This window comes from Neomonachus schauinslandi, chromosome 5 (genome assembly GCF_002201575.2).
Source record: "Neomonachus schauinslandi chromosome 5, ASM220157v2, whole genome shotgun sequence".
NCBI lineage: Eukaryota > Metazoa > Chordata > Mammalia > Carnivora > Phocidae > Neomonachus > Neomonachus schauinslandi.
In genome coordinates this window covers 50,855,893-50,874,009 of record NC_058407.1, presented here as the reverse complement: position 1 = coordinate 50,874,009, position 18,117 = coordinate 50,855,893, and the positions used below count along the sequence as shown (strand labels likewise).

The 18,117-nt window shown below is 40.8% G+C and overlaps 1 protein-coding gene across 1 annotated transcript in view; it reads right to left on the bottom strand.

The window, feature by feature from the left end:
* WIF1 (WNT inhibitory factor 1) overlaps positions 1–17,024 on the bottom strand; it is a 67,795-nt gene extending 50,771 nt beyond the window's left edge. Inside the window, exons 1-2 of the mRNA XM_021678626.1 lie at positions 16,558–17,024; positions 15,930–16,069 (exon numbers count right to left, since the gene is read on the bottom strand). Of these exons, the coding sequence (XP_021534301.1) occupies positions 15,930–16,069; positions 16,558–16,705 (288 nt within the window). The 5' untranslated portion in view covers positions 16,706–17,024. The remainder of the gene's footprint in view (positions 1–15,929; positions 16,070–16,557) is intronic.
* Between the last annotated feature and the right edge of the window lie 1,093 nt (positions 17,025–18,117).

The window sequence follows — 18,117 nt, the reverse complement described above, 5'->3', positions numbered from 1 at the left end:
ATAGATAGATAGATAGATAGATAGATAGATAGATAGATAGATAGATAAAGGAACTTGTTCACGTGATTATGGAGGCTGGTGAGCCCGAGATCTGCAGTTGGCAAGCTGAAGACTGAGGAGAGACAGTGTGAAAGCAGGCAGGCTCAAGACCCAAGAAGAGCCAGTGTTTCAGTTTGCTGGCAGTCAGGCAGGAGGAGTTCCCTCTTGCTCGTGGGACGGTCAGCCTTTTTGTTCCATTCAGGCCTTCGCCTGATCAGATGAGGCCCATCCACACTGGGGGGTGCCATATGCCTTCAGTCTACCAATTCAAATGTTAATCTCATCCAAAAAACATCCTCACAGATGTATCCAGAATAATATTTGACCAAATGTCTGGGCACCCAGTGGCCCAGTCAAGGGGACGCACAGCATGAACCATCACACATCATGTTCTCCAGTTTGGTCAGGGCCTGGACCAGGGGGAGGTGATCAAGGTATGCAGAATGTAAATTTATGGAGGACTTACTCCTAGGTTCACACAAGCATCCTGAGTGCCTCACTTATCTCACTCACCCTAGTCCTGGCCCCATGTCCCTCTCAAAGGGGCAGATTCAATCACCTCCCTTAACTTGAAGGGTTTTATATTAAGGAGGCAGCTTTCTACAATCATGTAAATACCATTCTAGAAAAGTCTTGGCTATGCAGAGTTTCTCAAGGAATTGATGGCAACAAATATCTGAAATACCAAGTATGAAAACAGATGAAGGGTAATTATTTCTATACTTACCATGGCATGGAATGGTAATCCACTTAAATTTTCCACTGAAAATGGTTCCTTATAATTTAAATAGTATTTATTGAATGGCCTTTATTTATTTTTATCAAAAAGCAAATGTATTTCTATAAAATCACAAACACAAATCTTTTCATGCATCATAGAAGAATGCACAGCTATTAAAGATCACATTTGAATTATTTTACATTGGGCTAAAGGCCATTCATCGCAAATTATCACAGTTATTCCTCATATTTAATTATCTACAATGTCAGCAATGCCTGACTTTTCACAGTTATTAGGAGGATTGAGTGAACTCAATGCAACAAATGAAAGCATGTTTTAAACTATTAAGTGCGATATAGAAAGGTGTCACTGTTATTAGTGGAGTGATGGAAATCTCTTACCTTAATTCAAGAGAGCTGTACCAATTTGCACTGTCTCCCTCACTTTATGAGTAAACGTTCCCTCAAACCCCAGACAACATAGGATAGGCAATGAAAACTCTCCAAATTCAAGCCTGCAAATACCCAAGAAATCAGATACATTTAATGATCAAACTTTGGGAACCAGAGACATTCCACCAGTCTGGAGTCAAATGGACTTTGTTTTCATTTCATTTAGCTTCTGAACTAGATCTTGACTTAGTTAATTTGATATTTGCCTTGTAAGGTAGGACTCTCTCAATGAAGCTGCTTCATTAGAAATTGATTTGGCTGGACAGATTGGCTTACTCTTGTATAGCACAGAGTTGAAACAATATATACATCCATATCCCTACTTTGGCATCCGACTGCCAGGGTTCACACCCAGGCTCTGCAGATGACTAAGGTATGATCTTGGGCAAGTTACTTAATTTCTCCACACCTCAGTCTTCTCATTTGTTTCAATGGAGATAAAAATAGTATCTTCATGTCACAGAGTTGGTCCAAGAATTAAATGAGATAACCCATATAAATTACTTAGAATAGCTGCTGGCTCACAGTAAATATCTAATCAATGTCAGTTCTTATTATTAGATTAAATCACATGAAATTTAGCTATTTTAACATACTAAAAACGACAGTTTCAAGTGAGTCAACTTAATATTTACAAAAGCCATGCTATTTTAGCCTCCTTTAACAGTGAAACCTCTTATCAGTCAGGGTCCTTATCTAACTCATGCTCCACAGCACATGGTGTGCATGCAATAGAACGTCTAAAGAATAAAGGTGCCGATTCAGGAAAATCTCTATTTTAAAGAGTTCAAGTTACTGTTTTGTCATGGATTCTGGAGTCAGATTACCTGAGTTTAAATCCTGGCTCCACTCCTCACTAGTTGTGTGACCTTAGGCAAGTTGCATTACCTTTTTGTGACCCAGTTGCCATTTTTGTAAAATGGAAATAGTTGTAGCACTTATTTCCTAGGTTGTTGAATTAAACTAGACAGTGATGAAAAGTGATTATTGGCACAATGACTGGCACATAGAATACCATAATAAGTGTTAGTTATTTTCCTTTTTTCTTCCCCTTCTCCCTTTTCCTCTCCTTCTCTAGTTTATCACACAAGTTTTATAAACTAAAAGATGATTTCACAATTCTAGAAGTAATCTCCAATTCTAGCAATGAACTCTCTTCTCATCAGAATATAAAGAGTAGAGTACCAGTAAATGCCATCTGTGATCATTTTATACTTTTGCTACATATTTAGGAATCAAGGTTGAAGAAATGCAAAATTGCTCATGGGAAGGAGCTGAGGAAATTGGGGGTGTGCGGGGACATGGGCTGCAGGAAATTAATGTTGGTGTCCAGTGGGGGTCAAGGGTCTTAAGTCATGCTGTTTTCGGTGCCAGGTGGCAATGTTCAATGTCAAACTGAGGAAAGGGGTAGACTCCCCATTTCAGCACAGGACACCAAGTTGCTATGAGACTGTGAGGCCCATGGAGAATACAGCCCTCTGTGGCCCCTTGAGTCTTTATATGTTGGGGAGCATGGAGAGGCTGCATCTACACCTGACAGGCGGGTCTCACCAGGGCCGCACTGTAGCAGCAGAGGTCAAGACATCTCCCTCCAGGATGGCATGTGCAGAGTCCTTCTAAGAACTCACAGAAATAGCTGGTCTTCACTAGGGAAGAAGCAGGAGTAAATGAACCAGAGACCCTACATCTGCAATGGAGAGGACAAATCAGCGGACTTCAGGGTATAAATGCAAGGCAGAACTCTCCAAATGGGAGCCCACAGACTGTTAGTGTTTGGGATATTCAAGTTACAGCGGGAAGGTGGGTGGTAACCCATTATGAAGAAAACTTTCTCTGAGTAACACAATCAAAAGTATTCAGTAACATTTGCCCTAGTAAGTTTCATGCCACGGAGCATGTTCAACTAGAGGTTGAGAGACCACGATTCATGGATGCTTCAGAAAACGTAGGGCTTGATGGGGTGGAGGAGCTCTGGGATCTCTTCTAACCCTGCTATTCTGTTGACACGTGAAGATAAGCCAGGGAAGGCAAAGAAAACACTGGATGAATATGGAGAGATGCTCAAAGCTTGACTCCAGCCTGAAATCGAGCAATTGTTTAAAAGGAAGAGGTACAAAATATGTGTAAAGTGAAATCTTTCACATTTATAGTTATTTAGGATGAGTTCTCAAATCTATGATGAGTCATAATGCTTTTAGTGGAATTTGAGAGAGTTTATTTTCTAACTTACTTCATATATAAATGGTCTATCGAAATGAGTTATGTCAGATCACAGTACCCCACAAATTGGTCTCTGTTAGACAGAGAGCACCCCCACAGCCTTAAGAAATGTTGAGGTGGAAAATTCCACACAGAAATAACTTTTACATTGCCACCTGCTGGCTACTGCTGTAAGTGACAGCAATATAAGTACAATTTCCAAGTCTTAATCAAGTTCCAACTGGAAACAGGAATACTGATTGTAGTTACAAATGACAGGAATTAAATAGCTTCACTAAGTCCTCAAAAGGCAGATATCAGAGTAATTTTACAAGTGTATTGGGGAATCCATCTGGGTATTGCCTTAAGTAGGAGATAATTTGCGTGGATTTGACTTCAGATGTCAATCACCCCCCTGGTGGTGCATGCATGACTAATACTGAATAGCCCTTGTGAACGAGGCATCCTAACAAACCCTATGGAAGAGGTTTATTCAGGTCTATCTTCAGCCCACACAGACTGTTTCCTCAAGGTAGTTCTAGACGCTTAATTCTGGAGAGATGACTTTCTCTGTCACCTAGTGTTATAGCGACATTTGGCATATTCATTTCCAAAAAATAATGATAACAATGGCAAGTAGGAGGCAGAATACATGAGGCCCAACTATGTCAAGTACATAAAGGCCATGAAGGTGAGCAGAGAAATTGTTCCAAGTATGCATATATTCGTTTTACAGGTTTCAGGCTACACCCTGAAGAACACCAGGAACCCTATGTAGATTAATTCATACCTCTCCCAACAGAGTTATGCACCTTGTTCATTTTGCAATTATAACACATTTAATATTGCATTCTTGTTGTTTTGTTCATCTCTGTTGTCACATTAGACTGAGGGAAAGCTTGATCTCCTTGAGGGCAATCTTCATATACAATTTATATATATATAGATATATATAGATACATATATTTAGCATTCAGCACAAGCTTTGGCATTAGGTAGGTCCTCAAATATTTATCAAGTTGAGGTCAAAACAAGGAAGGAAGAGAGGGAGGTACAGAAGAAAAACCCCAAATGTCCAAAATCAGTCTTTCTATTTTACATCTCATATCTTCGCTCTAGACTCAAGTTTTCAAATTCATACCAGACTCTGCCATCTGAATGTTCAGCAGAAAATTCGTGTTCAAGCATTTCCAAATGGACCCCACTGCTTTTGTACCTCAAACTGTTCTGCTCTTGCTCCTGTAATTAATTTCTCAGTTAAGACGTAACTATCCAACCATCTGTCCATCCATCTTGGGAGTCATCCTCTAGTCCCTCATTTCCATAACACCCACGTGTCAATTATACTGACATCTCTGGAATCTGCTCCTTCCTCCCTCTCCCCACTGCCCACCTTCTTTCACACTCTTGTCACCTGGTAATGTCTTAAATAACTTCCTAATTGGTTCCTAGTCCTCAGCCAGGCACCCCAGCATCTACCCTTCCTCTGCCACCAAAGTTATCTTTCATGCAGACATGACATTACCATCTACATTATCATGCTCCCTATTTTCCATAAGATAAGTCAACTATGGCATACAGAAATCATAATCTTCCAGAGCTTTCTGGGACTGATAGTCCTTCTCCAACTACACCAATGATTCATAATCCTGTGTACTTTCCTATGGGTCACTCAGTATACACAGAACGCCTAGTCCGGCCCCACCTGTCTTGGCCACTCTCTGCCTACTGAACATTTTTCATGACCCAGGTTAGATGTTACCTCTTCGGGAATATCTTCTTCAGAATATAAGTAATTGTAAATTTACCTGATCATTGGCAAAACCCTCTGGCTTTATGCTCCCATAGCACTTCTCTTAGGGCATTTAATGAGGGCCACCTAGCCCATATGAAGGCTCTGTGCAAATTAGGTAGAGGCGTCCTCTCTGGACAGAGGTGGCTCTGTGGCATGCTATCAGAATTGACAAGTGAAATGAGCTAGATTTCAACTCAGGCAGGTTGAATTTGCCACTTTGGTCAGGTTACCTTGTGCAACAAAAGAAATCCCATCCAACTGCACATGTGGGCCCTGAGAACTCAACACAATTATTGCCTTATATGCCACAGTCTTCACCACCAGCTGGTGAATTCCTAGAACGCAGTTAGATCAATTAAAATTTGTATTCTCAGAACCTAACACATAGTAAGCTTTGGTGAATATTCTTTGAATTGTTGTTTTTTTGAATGAGAAGACATTGCAGAAGTTATCACAGGAAGATCTCTGATGTATATAAACATATATACTGCATGGTCTTAGGCAAATATTTTGACTTCCTTGTGCCCTAGTTTCCTCATTTATAAACTGAGGACAATACTAGTGCCTACCTCAGGCCTTCTGTGAAGATATGATGAGAGAGTATATGGCAAAGTGACCGGCCAAGAGTATGTGTTATGCAAGTATTGACTATTATCATCGACATACAATAAATACATGAGTATTCTGAGATGAACCTTTTTAAATTTGACAACAAATAAGACAATTTTGGAGGAAGAATCTTTCTGCCTTGATTTAAAAAAACAGAGACAGGTATTGCAGTTTGAATGAAAGTATTACCATTAATGTTAAATGATTGAAGATATTTCACTTAAGAGATAGAATCATAATATTTTAGAATTTGGAAGACATTTAGAGGTAATCAAAGCTGCTTTTCTTATAGATAAAAGAATTAGGTTAAGTGACCTTTCCATGGGTTTTACTGTTTCTCCTTCTGGCCCTTCCCAAACATCCAGCCTCATCTCCTCACACACACACATACTGCCCCCCTCCCCCGGCCCTGACCTCCAATATTTCCCTTGCATACATACATCCAGCCCCTGTCTAGGGCACCATTAGCCTCTCCCAGAATGCACTTGTACAGATCCTTTGCCTCTGCCTGTGATAGCCCTCCTTCCTACACACCCGACTCCTGTCTCAGCTTCAAGTCCCAATTCGATTGTTGTGTCTTCTCTGGCAAAGCCTTCCCCTCCTTCCTCAGCCAAAGTTAGCTGTTGCCCCCTCTGTGTTCCCACTCTGTGATCATACCTCTATTTAGCACTTATCAGAGCAAGGGCTCTGAATCCCCGCTGTCTAGGTTTGAATTCCAGCTCTGCCACTTACTACCTATGTTTCTCTTGCTCCTCTGTGCCTCGGTCACCTTATCTATTGAATGGGAATAATAATGGCATCTACCTTATGTATTAATTCATTCAACAAATAGTTATCGACTGCTTATTGTGTGTCAGAAACTGTTCTAGGACCTGGAGTAGTTACATGGTGAACAAGACAAAGTCCTTGTTCTCAGGAGCTTACATTGAATGGGAGGGTTGAACAATTAAAATCAAATATAATCAGGTATAATCATTATTCTAAGGGCCATAAAAATGAACAGCAGAGAAGGAGACTCAAGAATAATGAGGGTGGTGATGGTTGTTTTATAGAGGAGAGGCAGGGAAAAGCTGTTAGAGGAGGTGACATTTGATCGTCCCTGGGGGAAATGAGTGAGCAAGCCACACAGAAATCTAGCAGGAGTGAATTCTAGGCAGAGACAACTTCATGTGCAAAGGCCCTGGGGCAGGAAGGATGAGCTTGGGGGTAGGGGACAGAAAGGCTAACAGGGCTACTGCCAAGTTAATGAAGCAGACAGTGCAGGAGATGAGATGCTCTTTATTCCTAGCACACCAAGATTTTTGGATTTTTATCTCCTAAATGTTTCCCCAATCCATTTTTCTCTTCTCTTCATCCCTGATCTTGTATCCTATTATCCTTGATTTCTTTCCTTGCAGTTAAGCCCCTTCAAAACTATCTTCCATCACCTGACACAAGGATCTAAATACATAACTCTGACACTACTGTCCTCTGCTTTATACTTTTTCATAGACTGACCCCACACTGTCTGTAGAGTAAATCCCAGACGCACTACCATACTGGACAAGGTCCTCTAGGACTTAGCCCCTGTCCACCTCTTTACTTCCTACTTACACATACACGCCAGCCACACCAAAGTACTGGTTCCCAGATAATGTCTTTCTGGTCTCTATACCTTGCCTTAAGCTGTTTCCTTTTCCTAAAAAACATCCGCTCTTCCACATTTTTGCTTGGCTAACTCAATAGTCAGACTCAGCTCTGGAGTTACTTGTACTCTGTGCTCTCGTTCTAAGCTGAGAATGTCCTAGTCCTGCCAGAGGACCACCTCCCAGCAATTATTAGGATGATCTGTTTGTGTATGTCTGCCTCTCCAGTTAGCTTCTAATTTTCTCAAGGGCAGACAACTGGTCCTTAATCATGTTTTGCCTCCCCAGGACATGATCTGTGTTCTGGCAAAGAGCCTTCAAGCAAGAACTATGTTCATGCCCTTCCTCATATTGTCAGCTAAGAAGTCAATCCTGAATCTGTCCTGTCTCAGGCTCACACAAGACATAGTTGCTCTATGAGTTTGATTCAGATAAATGCACTTCAAAGGATGCCTGACAATTTTCAAGATTCTTTAATCACATTCATCTATAAAATTCAAAAAGAAGACAAAATCCACATGTCTGAGAAAAAAAGAGAACAGAAATTGTCCTATGACTTTAGAAGGGTTTTTTTTTTTTTTTAAGATTTATTTTGTTTATTTGAGAGAGAGAGAAAGTGTGTGAGTGTGTGTGTGTGTGTGTGTGTGTGTTTCTTGGAGGGGAGAGTAGGCGCAAAGAGAGAGGATCTCAAGCAGTCTCCCCACTGATTATGTAGCCCTATACAGGGCTCGATTCCACGACCTTGAGATCATGACCTGAGATGAAATCAAGAGTCGGATGCCTAACTGACTGAGCCACCTGGGAGCCCCTGACTTTCGAGTTTTAACTAGTAAGTTTCAGTAGTCTAATACTTGAAGAAGCAGGCTTATTTTAAATACATCTATGTCCAGTGTCCACTTTTCATCATGTAAACAGAAGGAAGCATCCCCTGCCAAGTGTAATTTCTATACCTTTGTTGTACTTTTATGATACTTAAAAAGGTATGGGAGTGGAAAATAGATGCTAAATCAATTCTTTCACAAATCAACATATTATTTTCCTTTTTAAGCTTCTTTTTACATTAAATTCAAAGTTCTAGTTCTATTAGAAAATTAAATTGATTTTTTAAGAAGTTCTATGCACTCACAAAATGTGATTTTTTAATAGTTCCATACCTTAATTGCCAAAGATGATTTAACCTGGAGCCGAGACTAACCATTACAAAGTTTTCTGAAAGTTTAATAAGAAAGAAGAGCTAATTGATGATTGTAGAAAAGCCACTGTCCACCCAACACATAAACCAAAGATTTACTTAATATATCCCTGGGACAAACCTGCAAAATGTTGAGGCCATTGTTTTCACAGCAGAGAAGAGAGAAATCTCCCTGAATTGTTTCTACCTTCTTCTCCTCCCCCAGAACGCTTCTCCATTATTTGACCTTGACGTCCCCTTCACTGAATTTCCATAACCTCTCAGATGGGATACGAGGCCCCTCATGATCACCTAGAACATGCCTTCCCCTTTAAGACCTCCACGCACTTGAACATCCTGAGCTCTCCACTTGGAAGGTACTTTTCCTCCCTTGCTGATCTGATGAATGCTTCCACATCCTTCAGGAATTAATTCAGACATCACCTGCTCAGTGAGATCAGTGAAGAGCTCCCCCGTCTCGTTCCTCCAGGCAGGGAAAAGAGTGGTCTTTTTTGTGCTCTCAACCAATCCTATACTTTCTAACTCATTTGGATGAGTATGATGAATATTTGCTTCCTAGACTATTAGCTTCCTGAGGGCAGGGACCATGCTTATTCCTCTTTGTGTGCTCTATGACTCAATGTCCATGTTTGTTGATTGACTGAGTGCTTGAGGCAGAGAAACACTGCAGGGGAGAATGACCCCCCATCCAAGAAGGGTTCACAGCAATGTAACCAAGTTACTCCCAGGCTGGCAAATGGGGCATATTGGCTAAATTATTGCAGCAAAAGAAGTTTTGACTTGTCAATGTCTCCTCCAGAGATCCAGCTACAGGATGAAGAACATTTTCACTAAACTCTTAATCCCCAAACTTTTCCTCTCACAACACATCAGGGACATTGACATGAAATGAGTTTAATCCAAGACAAAATGCTTTATTGAATATCATTCCTTTCCACTTCACCACAACAATTTAAAAGACTTTTATTTCTGCAAGCATTTTAAAGTCAGAAATAAACACAGAGGGTAGCGGTGAAGGGCTTGTTTACATGCCTCTATACCACCGTGTACGGAAGACATAGCAGAGTTTACATTTGGGCCATGTAAATCGCCATAGAACCACATGTGGCTTACAAGGTACCTTGTAACTCATCTCCTCTAAGCAATAAAGGCTTTTTTTTTTTTTCTGGCAAAAGTTTGAGAAACTTACTGCTGTTTTCTATCAGCAGATAGAACAGATGGCTGGCACATGCCTGCTTTGCTAAATGAAATGGGCTCTCTGCAGAATTACTCTTTGATCCCTAGTGGCATGTCCATAACACCACAATGCAAAATACCACAGCATAGCAGAATCTAAACATTAAAAGTTTAAAGCTGTGTTTTTGATATGAGTACCTTCTTTAAAAAAATCATGCCCACAGTATGTAAACATATTCACATTCCCACTTTGAAACCATGGACCAGGGGTCAAAAACTGAGGCGTTTCCTCCATTTGGTGACATAAAACCACTGCAAAGGTATGATGGCCAACCCCAGGAGTATGAAAGTATGCAACCACTTGGGTTGTAACTACCCAAACCATCATAACTCCATTAGGAAAAAATGCAGACAGTACACATTAAGGGACTTAAATAATAATCAGTGTTACCGGGGCGCCTGGGTGGCTCAGTCGTTAAGCGTCTGCCTTCGGCTCAGGTCGTGATCCCAGGGTCCTGGGATCGAGCCCCACATCGGGCTCCCTGCTCAGCAGGAAGCCTGCTTCTCCCTCTCCCACTCCCCCTGCTTGTGTTCCTGCTCTCGCTATCTCTCTGTCAAATAAATAAATAAAATCTTTAAAAAAAAAATAATCAGTGTTACCATAACTTATGGAATTGGAAGAAGATGGTTAAGGGTATTTGGCAGTTCCTTTGAAGAGGGAGAGAAAGTATTTGAATTAAAATTCACTTCTCTATTGCCTTTCTTTCATTTTTGTCAGGGGAGAAAAGAAGGAAAGAAACATTTTCATACAGGTCTCGTTTCCTCAACTAGTCCAGTGGGAAATTGGAGACTGCACACTGCAGACTGCCAGTTTAATGGGTCCAGTGGGACATCATATCAAACACTATACTGCAAAAACAAGCTACCTGGAGCTTTAGGGGCACTTAAATGACAGAGTTGGATTATGACAGAATTGGATTATCTAGTTCATATTACGGAAACATGTCAGTAGAATGATTCCATTTTTTTAAAAAATTCACAAAAATATGAGTCCGTTTTCAGGAAAATGATCTGTTTTTGACTTTTCTTTTTGCCAACTGGACCTTCCTCATTTTAAAGCTGAATTTGGGTGCTACAGACTGGAATCATTCATGAGGACACCACTATCCCGGCAAAGTTCTTGAGCTTCTCTTATACTTGATCTTGTGTTATTATTGTTCTTATTTCTGGCAGTTTGAAATCATTCAAGAAGTGTTTTAGTTGATAGGGAGCTAGGAAGGGTTAAGAACACATTTATGTTCCTTACATATTGATAAATATTGCACTCGAGACACTGCATCTTCAGTATATGTAGTATTTTGTTTATGTTACATACCATTATGTATGGTGATACATAACACAAAGGAGCATGTTTCTGCAGTTTAACTCAATAATCAATTCTTCTCAAATATACACGTGACCACCCACTTCCCAGGGCACCAGACAAAATTCTCCTCTTCCTTTCCTGTATCCACAATGACACTTTTCAGTTTTGTTTTTAAACATCCTGCAATTGAGACAAATGAGGCTCTATCACTGGCTTCCAGTGGTTATAAGAATTGTGACCACCATACATGAAAACAAGCTTACTTTAAGATCTGGACCTGTTGTTACAAATGGTTAGAGCTTGCTTGCTAATCCACGTGGTGGGGTGGAAGTTAATACTGGTTGATTATCTTTACCCAGAGAATTTCTATTCCATACACACCAATTTCACCCCAACCCTTGCCAACCATCTCAGAAATCCAGGCATTTGGTCATAAGAAGTTTGGAAAACTAGTACAAATGGCTCAGCATAAATCCATCACCACTGCTTAAAAAAAAAAAAAAAGCCAACATAAAAAGAGATGCCCAATTAACTGGGTTCTAGATTTATAGTACCTTAGCATCTATATGCAGGTGATAGATTATATTACAGTTACTAAAATCAAGTCTATATGATCTTTATAAATAAAAATCTATTTAAATGGTCTATATAAACAAAAAATTTTGGCCTTGAACCAAATTGGTTCATATGGAAATCAGCAGCGGTGTCCTAATATTAGAATTCAGATTTGTCTAACAAAACTTCTCATTAAAGTTTTATTTGAAAGCCATTAGTTTTAGAAAGCGTTATTTTCCAAATAAAATGTTTAATTAGTGCATCATTTAGAAAACCAAAATGGTAACTCATGGCCCCTACCTGTCCCAAATTTAGAGAAAAATTAGAATAAGGAATGCCTCATTGAAAAATATCAACTATTAAAAGTTATATACAGCAACAAAGAGTATTTTCCCTTAATTACTAAAGATCCCTTAAGCCTAAACCTCTTTAATAGAAATTCTTCTCTGATCTAAAGGCCTTGAGAAGGGGCATGTCAGAAAATGAGTATTTTAAATGGGAGATAGAGTAGAGACAGGGTTTTCTATGGAAAATGAGGATTTCAGTGAAAGAGGTCAGGTCATCTGGTTTTAGATAGGAAAGCCTTCCTAGGCAGGTTTTTAGGGATCTTGAAAGAATCTGGTGAGAATCAGACAAGCATTAGTGAATTATTTGGGCTCCATAGTTAACGATCAGTCATGAAAACCATTTGTTTTACCATTTTGTTGAGTGATTTATGCTATAAAAATGATACTGGGTAATAAGTATAAGTAAACTATTTATAATGTAGAACATCATGCAAGTTTAAACTCTAAAGTATAGTGCTTTGCACACATTTAATGTAAAACAGTTTTTGAAATTACAAATCAATACACACTCATTGCAGAAAAATAAAAACGTAATATACACAGATGTAACTAATGTTGACACCTTGGAGAATCAGAGGTTACAGGCTGAAGATACAGTGTATTGAGTACAATATTTACCAATATGTAAGGAACATAAATGTGTTCAAAATGCTTCCTAGCTCCCTATCAATTAAAAACCTCTGATACATCAGATGTTTATTCCTATGTCTGCCTACATATTTTGTAATGGAATCAAACAGAATATACTGTGATAGGCTGTTGACCTAATCTGTCATGAATATCTTTCTATGGCAGTGAGTAGATGTCTAGAATATTCTTTTTTTGATGTCTAGAATACTCTTATTAATGCTTCATTGCATTCTCCTGCCACTATCACTGGACCTCTAAGTTCTACCCATGTTTACTTTTATAAATAGCACAATGAGGAACAGTCTTGCACCTAAATTTTTATTAATATCCATAATTATTTCCTTGGGATGAATTTCTGGAAGTAAAATTTCCCAGTTAAAGGAGGTCTATCAAGCTTTTTGCTATCAGAATCAAATAGTCTTGCAAAAAGCCTAACAGGGCATCAGCTACATACAAGCAGGCACTGTTCTTCACATACTCAAAACACTCTTACTTGATGTGGGGAAATGAATCTCACTGTAATTTTTATCTGCACTTGTTTGAAGTAGAACATAAAAGTTATTTCAAATGGCCCCAAGAATACTTTGGGTTAATGGACTAATAATTTATTGGAAGGAGATAACACCTACTGCCTCTAGGTCTTCAATCCTAAAGTTAGTTTAACTTTCTCCACGTGTTGCCAAAACACTTTAATATTAAGTTTAAAATTTTGTTAATCAGCTGTGTGTTTTTGCTTGTGTTGAAATCCTAAATGTTTGATATTATTTGGATGAAATAACTAGATAATGGAATGAACTTTTCATTTTCCATGTAGATGTTTTGATGTGGTTTGGCTTTAGCCAGAGATGCCTTTCAAAATACTTAATTGGTATTGAAGTGATTATTTTTCTCATCTTCAAAATTTCCATGCACTTCAAAAATTATCCTGCTGGAGTCACATAACTTTATTGAGTAAAATAAGTAAAATTTATAATTTTTTTTTTATTTATTCATTTGAGACAGAGAGAGAGAGAGCAGGAGCAGTGGGGAGAGGCAGAGGAAGAGGGAGAAGGAGACTCCCCACCGAGCAGGGAGCCCGATGTGGGGCTCGATCCCGAGACCCTGGGATCATGACCTGAGCTGAAGGCAGACGCTCAACCATCTGAGCCACCCAGGCGCCCCAAAAATAAGTAAAATTTAAATAATATTTTTCAATGTCCCGCTATTTAGCATTGTGTAGATCCTGCCTGCCTCACTTACCCTCCCAACTAATTAAAACAGACACCAGAGTTCATGAAGTTACCTGTGGTAACCTATCCAGAGCAGGCCGAGCATAAAGAGCAAGATAACTGAACTGAGGTGCTAACATTGTCTTGTGTAATGAGATAATCCACAAGGGCGATCAACACCTAAACAAAAGAAAGATGCTAGAAGCTTCATCTCCACGCTAGCTCCAATATCTTCTCTAATCCTTTACAAGGGACATTCCTGAGATTGACTTGCAATTCATTTTGTACTCCACAGTATGTCAGTGCTTGCAAACATACACTATGCTATAAAGCGACAGGGGAGATGACATAGCATTTAAGCCTTTGCTTCAAATTCCATTCTCCAGAAGACAAATGCATATGAAAAATAAATAAATGAGAACTGTTGACATTTTCTGCTTCTCCTACAGTTACCAAACCCTTTCAGCCAGGAAGGGGGTGTAAGTTAAGCTATCGTCTAACGGGTCTAATAAATTCATAAAAGTATAAGTAAAGAAAATATCCTTTTTAAAACTACAGAATTAATACTGATCTCCTCTGCCAAGTAGTCAAACACAGATAGATTCAGGTGAAAAGAAAGGAGATGGTAAAAGGCCATTCATTGCTTTATAACTGATTTTGCACTATTCCAAAATTAATTGTCCATAAAGTATGAAGAGGGAATTATAATCTCTTTAGAGATATATCTAAAGAATAATCTCTTTAGAGCAATAGGAGCCTCAGTGAACTTATCTACCAAATGGGGGTATTAGAATAGATGACCTTCCTGTTAGGAACTCTGGTGGATCCAAAACATCTATTTCTTTTTTTTTTTTTTTTTACAACAATGGAAGTGTTGATGGGTCTAGATTTGGTTTATTTTAGAAAAAAAAAATGAGAGAACAGACCTGAGGGAAAAAAGACATTTAAAATGGTCATGGTCACACCCAAAATATAACAGATAATTAGAGGGACCCAAAGTGGCTTTTCAATTCAAAATAATTACTTTTTATAAAGTGTTTTCTGGATCACATTCTTCATGAAAATAACCATTTAAGTAAATTTAGAATAAAAAAAGACCTGAAAATGTGATTTTAATTATAATTACAATGATTTTCATAGTGGACACATTTTACCAACTAAAGAGCAAAAGAATTTATTACTTACCCTTTGTCCTCTAAATTCTCCAACGGCACAAAAGAAATTAAACTTATATAATATTTATCCTCCCTTTCTTTCCAAAACTGGAGGTCATTTATGTATTACTGGAACTGTACAAAAGGTAACATACAAAGGATGGTAATGTACTAAAAAATAAAAGGAATAGTCCTTCATAAAAATATATTGTAGTTTTCTTTTTCCATATGAAAGTATTTTAAATGGTACTTAAAATATCAATAGCCTGCAATATTTTACACATGTTCTTATACTTTTTGAAGTTGTGAACTTCAACCAGAACTATGTAGCATTTACACTGTTCCAGTGAATAACATTCAAAAATTTTTTCAAATGCACAATGTCAATATTTACAGATTTTAAATTTTGTTGTAGAGTATAAATAATGTCAATAGTGATTGGTATATACTATGGCAAAGAATCTTTTAGATATTATGTTTTTTTGTGTGTTTTTTTTCCCCCATATGTTTTACATATTTTATTCTGGCATAGATATTATGTTAAATTTTAATGTCAATGATCATAGAAAGAAGTGATGTTGGTATTTGTCTCCAGCAGCCTGAAGACATGGAGTCATATCAAAATAGCAAGCTTAGGAACACTGCTTACCTTTTTCTTTTGGGAATCTTTAGTTTATGTGACACGTTTAAATAAACAGGAGTTAATTCTTTATTTGCTTTGGAACTCACCTGAGAAATCACTCTTCAAAGTTGTAAAAATGTACCAGCCTACACACTACGCAGTATTACTTCTACCTGCCATCAGGCGGTGGAAATATTAAAAGGTAATTTTCTCCACCCTTTCTGGTTATCGGTACTTACCTGCCCTGCAGCTTGCCAGGTGAAATTCATGGAATGGATACTGACAGGAATAGCTGGCATTCTCTGTTGTGCTTTTCTGAAATCATGTGTAAAAGGGGCCATTTTCCCCTCAGAAACAATCAAGATATCTTCTTCAAATCCTGTTTAAAAAATAATAATAAACAAAACCATCCAACTAGGCAGACTTAAAAGAATCCAAACCAGAAAACGCACTTAAAAAGAACACTAAAGAATTGGTATGGGCCATTTCTATACACAAAGCACCTGTCTGGGTACCAACTAATTTTCCTCTGTATGTGATAAGAACAGCGCCAACAGACACATACTTTCAGGAAAGGGAGTGCACAGGGAGTCACCGGGTGCTAACAAGCGCTGGGTTCACCCTAAAACATAGGGTTGTAGAAACTAGCAACAGCATGATCAGAACACTAGATCAGCTTAGGTTTCTGGAGACAGAAGTTCATACGCTTTCAGGTGGAAAATAGCTGATTAAAAGGTGGAGGGGAGCAACCTTCCTTGGAAATTAAGTTGTAAAAACATACTTAAATGCATGCATCTCTCCTTTAACAGAAGCGCTGGAGAGAGCGAAGACACAGGTAGGGGAAGGTAGTGGGCGCGGGAGCCTTACCTATGAGCACTCTCGCCTGGTGAGCATCGATCCAGAGGTACAGGCTTTCCTCCCGCGGCTGCCCGACCTCCGCCCGCAGCACCAGCAGGCACGGGAGGATGCTCCACAGCCGGAGCGCGGCGCCAGGGAAGGCGCTTCTCGGGGCCATGCTCCTCCGGACCGCCCTCCCGGTGGCTCTCGCCGCTGAGCCTCCTTCTGCCTCACCTACCCAACCTGCGGCCGGTAAGTCCTCCCTCAGCCAAAGCTGTGCGTGCCGCCTCCAGGCTCCGGTGCGAGAGAGCCCGCGAGAGCCAGAGGAGGTGGGAGGGGAGAGCGGGCGCCGGCGGGGAGGCGGAGGGGGCGCGGGAGGGAGAGGGGCGGCGGAGACGCAAGACTGGCAAAGCAGGAGATGCCAGCACGCACGGCGAGGCCAACAGCCCCAGGGTTAAATACCGCCGGAGAGGAAGAGCGGGAAGGGAGAGCGCGCGAATGAGGTGCGAGCGAGGAGTGGCGAGGCGCAGGTGGCCGCCACTGGGGGGCGCTAGGGGGCGCGCGCGGGCGGCGCGGGACCCTCGGAGGCCGCGTCCACGCCGCGGGGCGCGGATGCGAGCGCGCGCGAAGGGGGCGCGTGGTGTAGGCGGTTGCGGAGAGGGGCGTCGGGTGGGGCCCCTGGGACGTCACTCGCCTCTGCCTCCTGCTTGGCGAGGCAGGGCCTGAGGGAAACGGGGAGGGCTGACGCGCACGGCTTGATTAAGCGCCGAGGACAGTCATGATAATGAGGGTTACGACGACGACGGCAACGAGTTCCATCCCCATGCCGGTGCCGAAGGAAGGCGCATATTCCTCCACTTCTCCCTTCCCGCCGCTACCGAATTCCTCTCTGAGCCGCTCGACACTGATAACTTGGCGCGTTGCCATCCGTGTAAAACCCGACCCGCCGTCCAGGGGTGCCCTTGATGGCAGGCGCTGGGCTTGGCTCGGGGCGCAGGGCTTCCACTCCGCACTTGTCAGGCAGCAAAGAGGGTGCTTTCACAGTTGGGGAGGCTCTTCTCCCTGCCCACCCGGCAGCGCCGGGAAGAGTTCCCTGGACGCTGGATGGCAGGCGTACCTGACCCTGTCGGGGATAGGGCTCTTAATATTTGCCGAGGTTTCCAGAAACTTGGGGTACTGGTACTGAAATCACAGGCGCTTGGGGGCAGGACCAAGTCTCTGGCCTTGTCTATGCGAAGAGTAGTGGGCTGGCAGTGGGCTACAGCCGAACATAGCCACCCGACCCCAGCAGAAGGGATTTAACTTGCCCCCCGCCTAATCCCTTGGCTGCGCAAAGAAAACGGAAGCAAAGGGTTAAAAAAAAAAAAAACAACTCAAAAAAAAACTTAGATTTCAGACTCAGAAAAGGGTTGTTTACTTCTCTTTGTTCTTTAGCACCCAGATGCTGCGACAAATGCCTAAGGATCAAGTGTCTAGGGTGTGGTGTTTCACTCAGTCCTTTGTAGAGTAGTGGACACCTCTACTACTCTACAAAGTGGGGAAAACAAACAGAAACAACAGAAGAGAAGCCGAACTGGTGCATGCATTTAG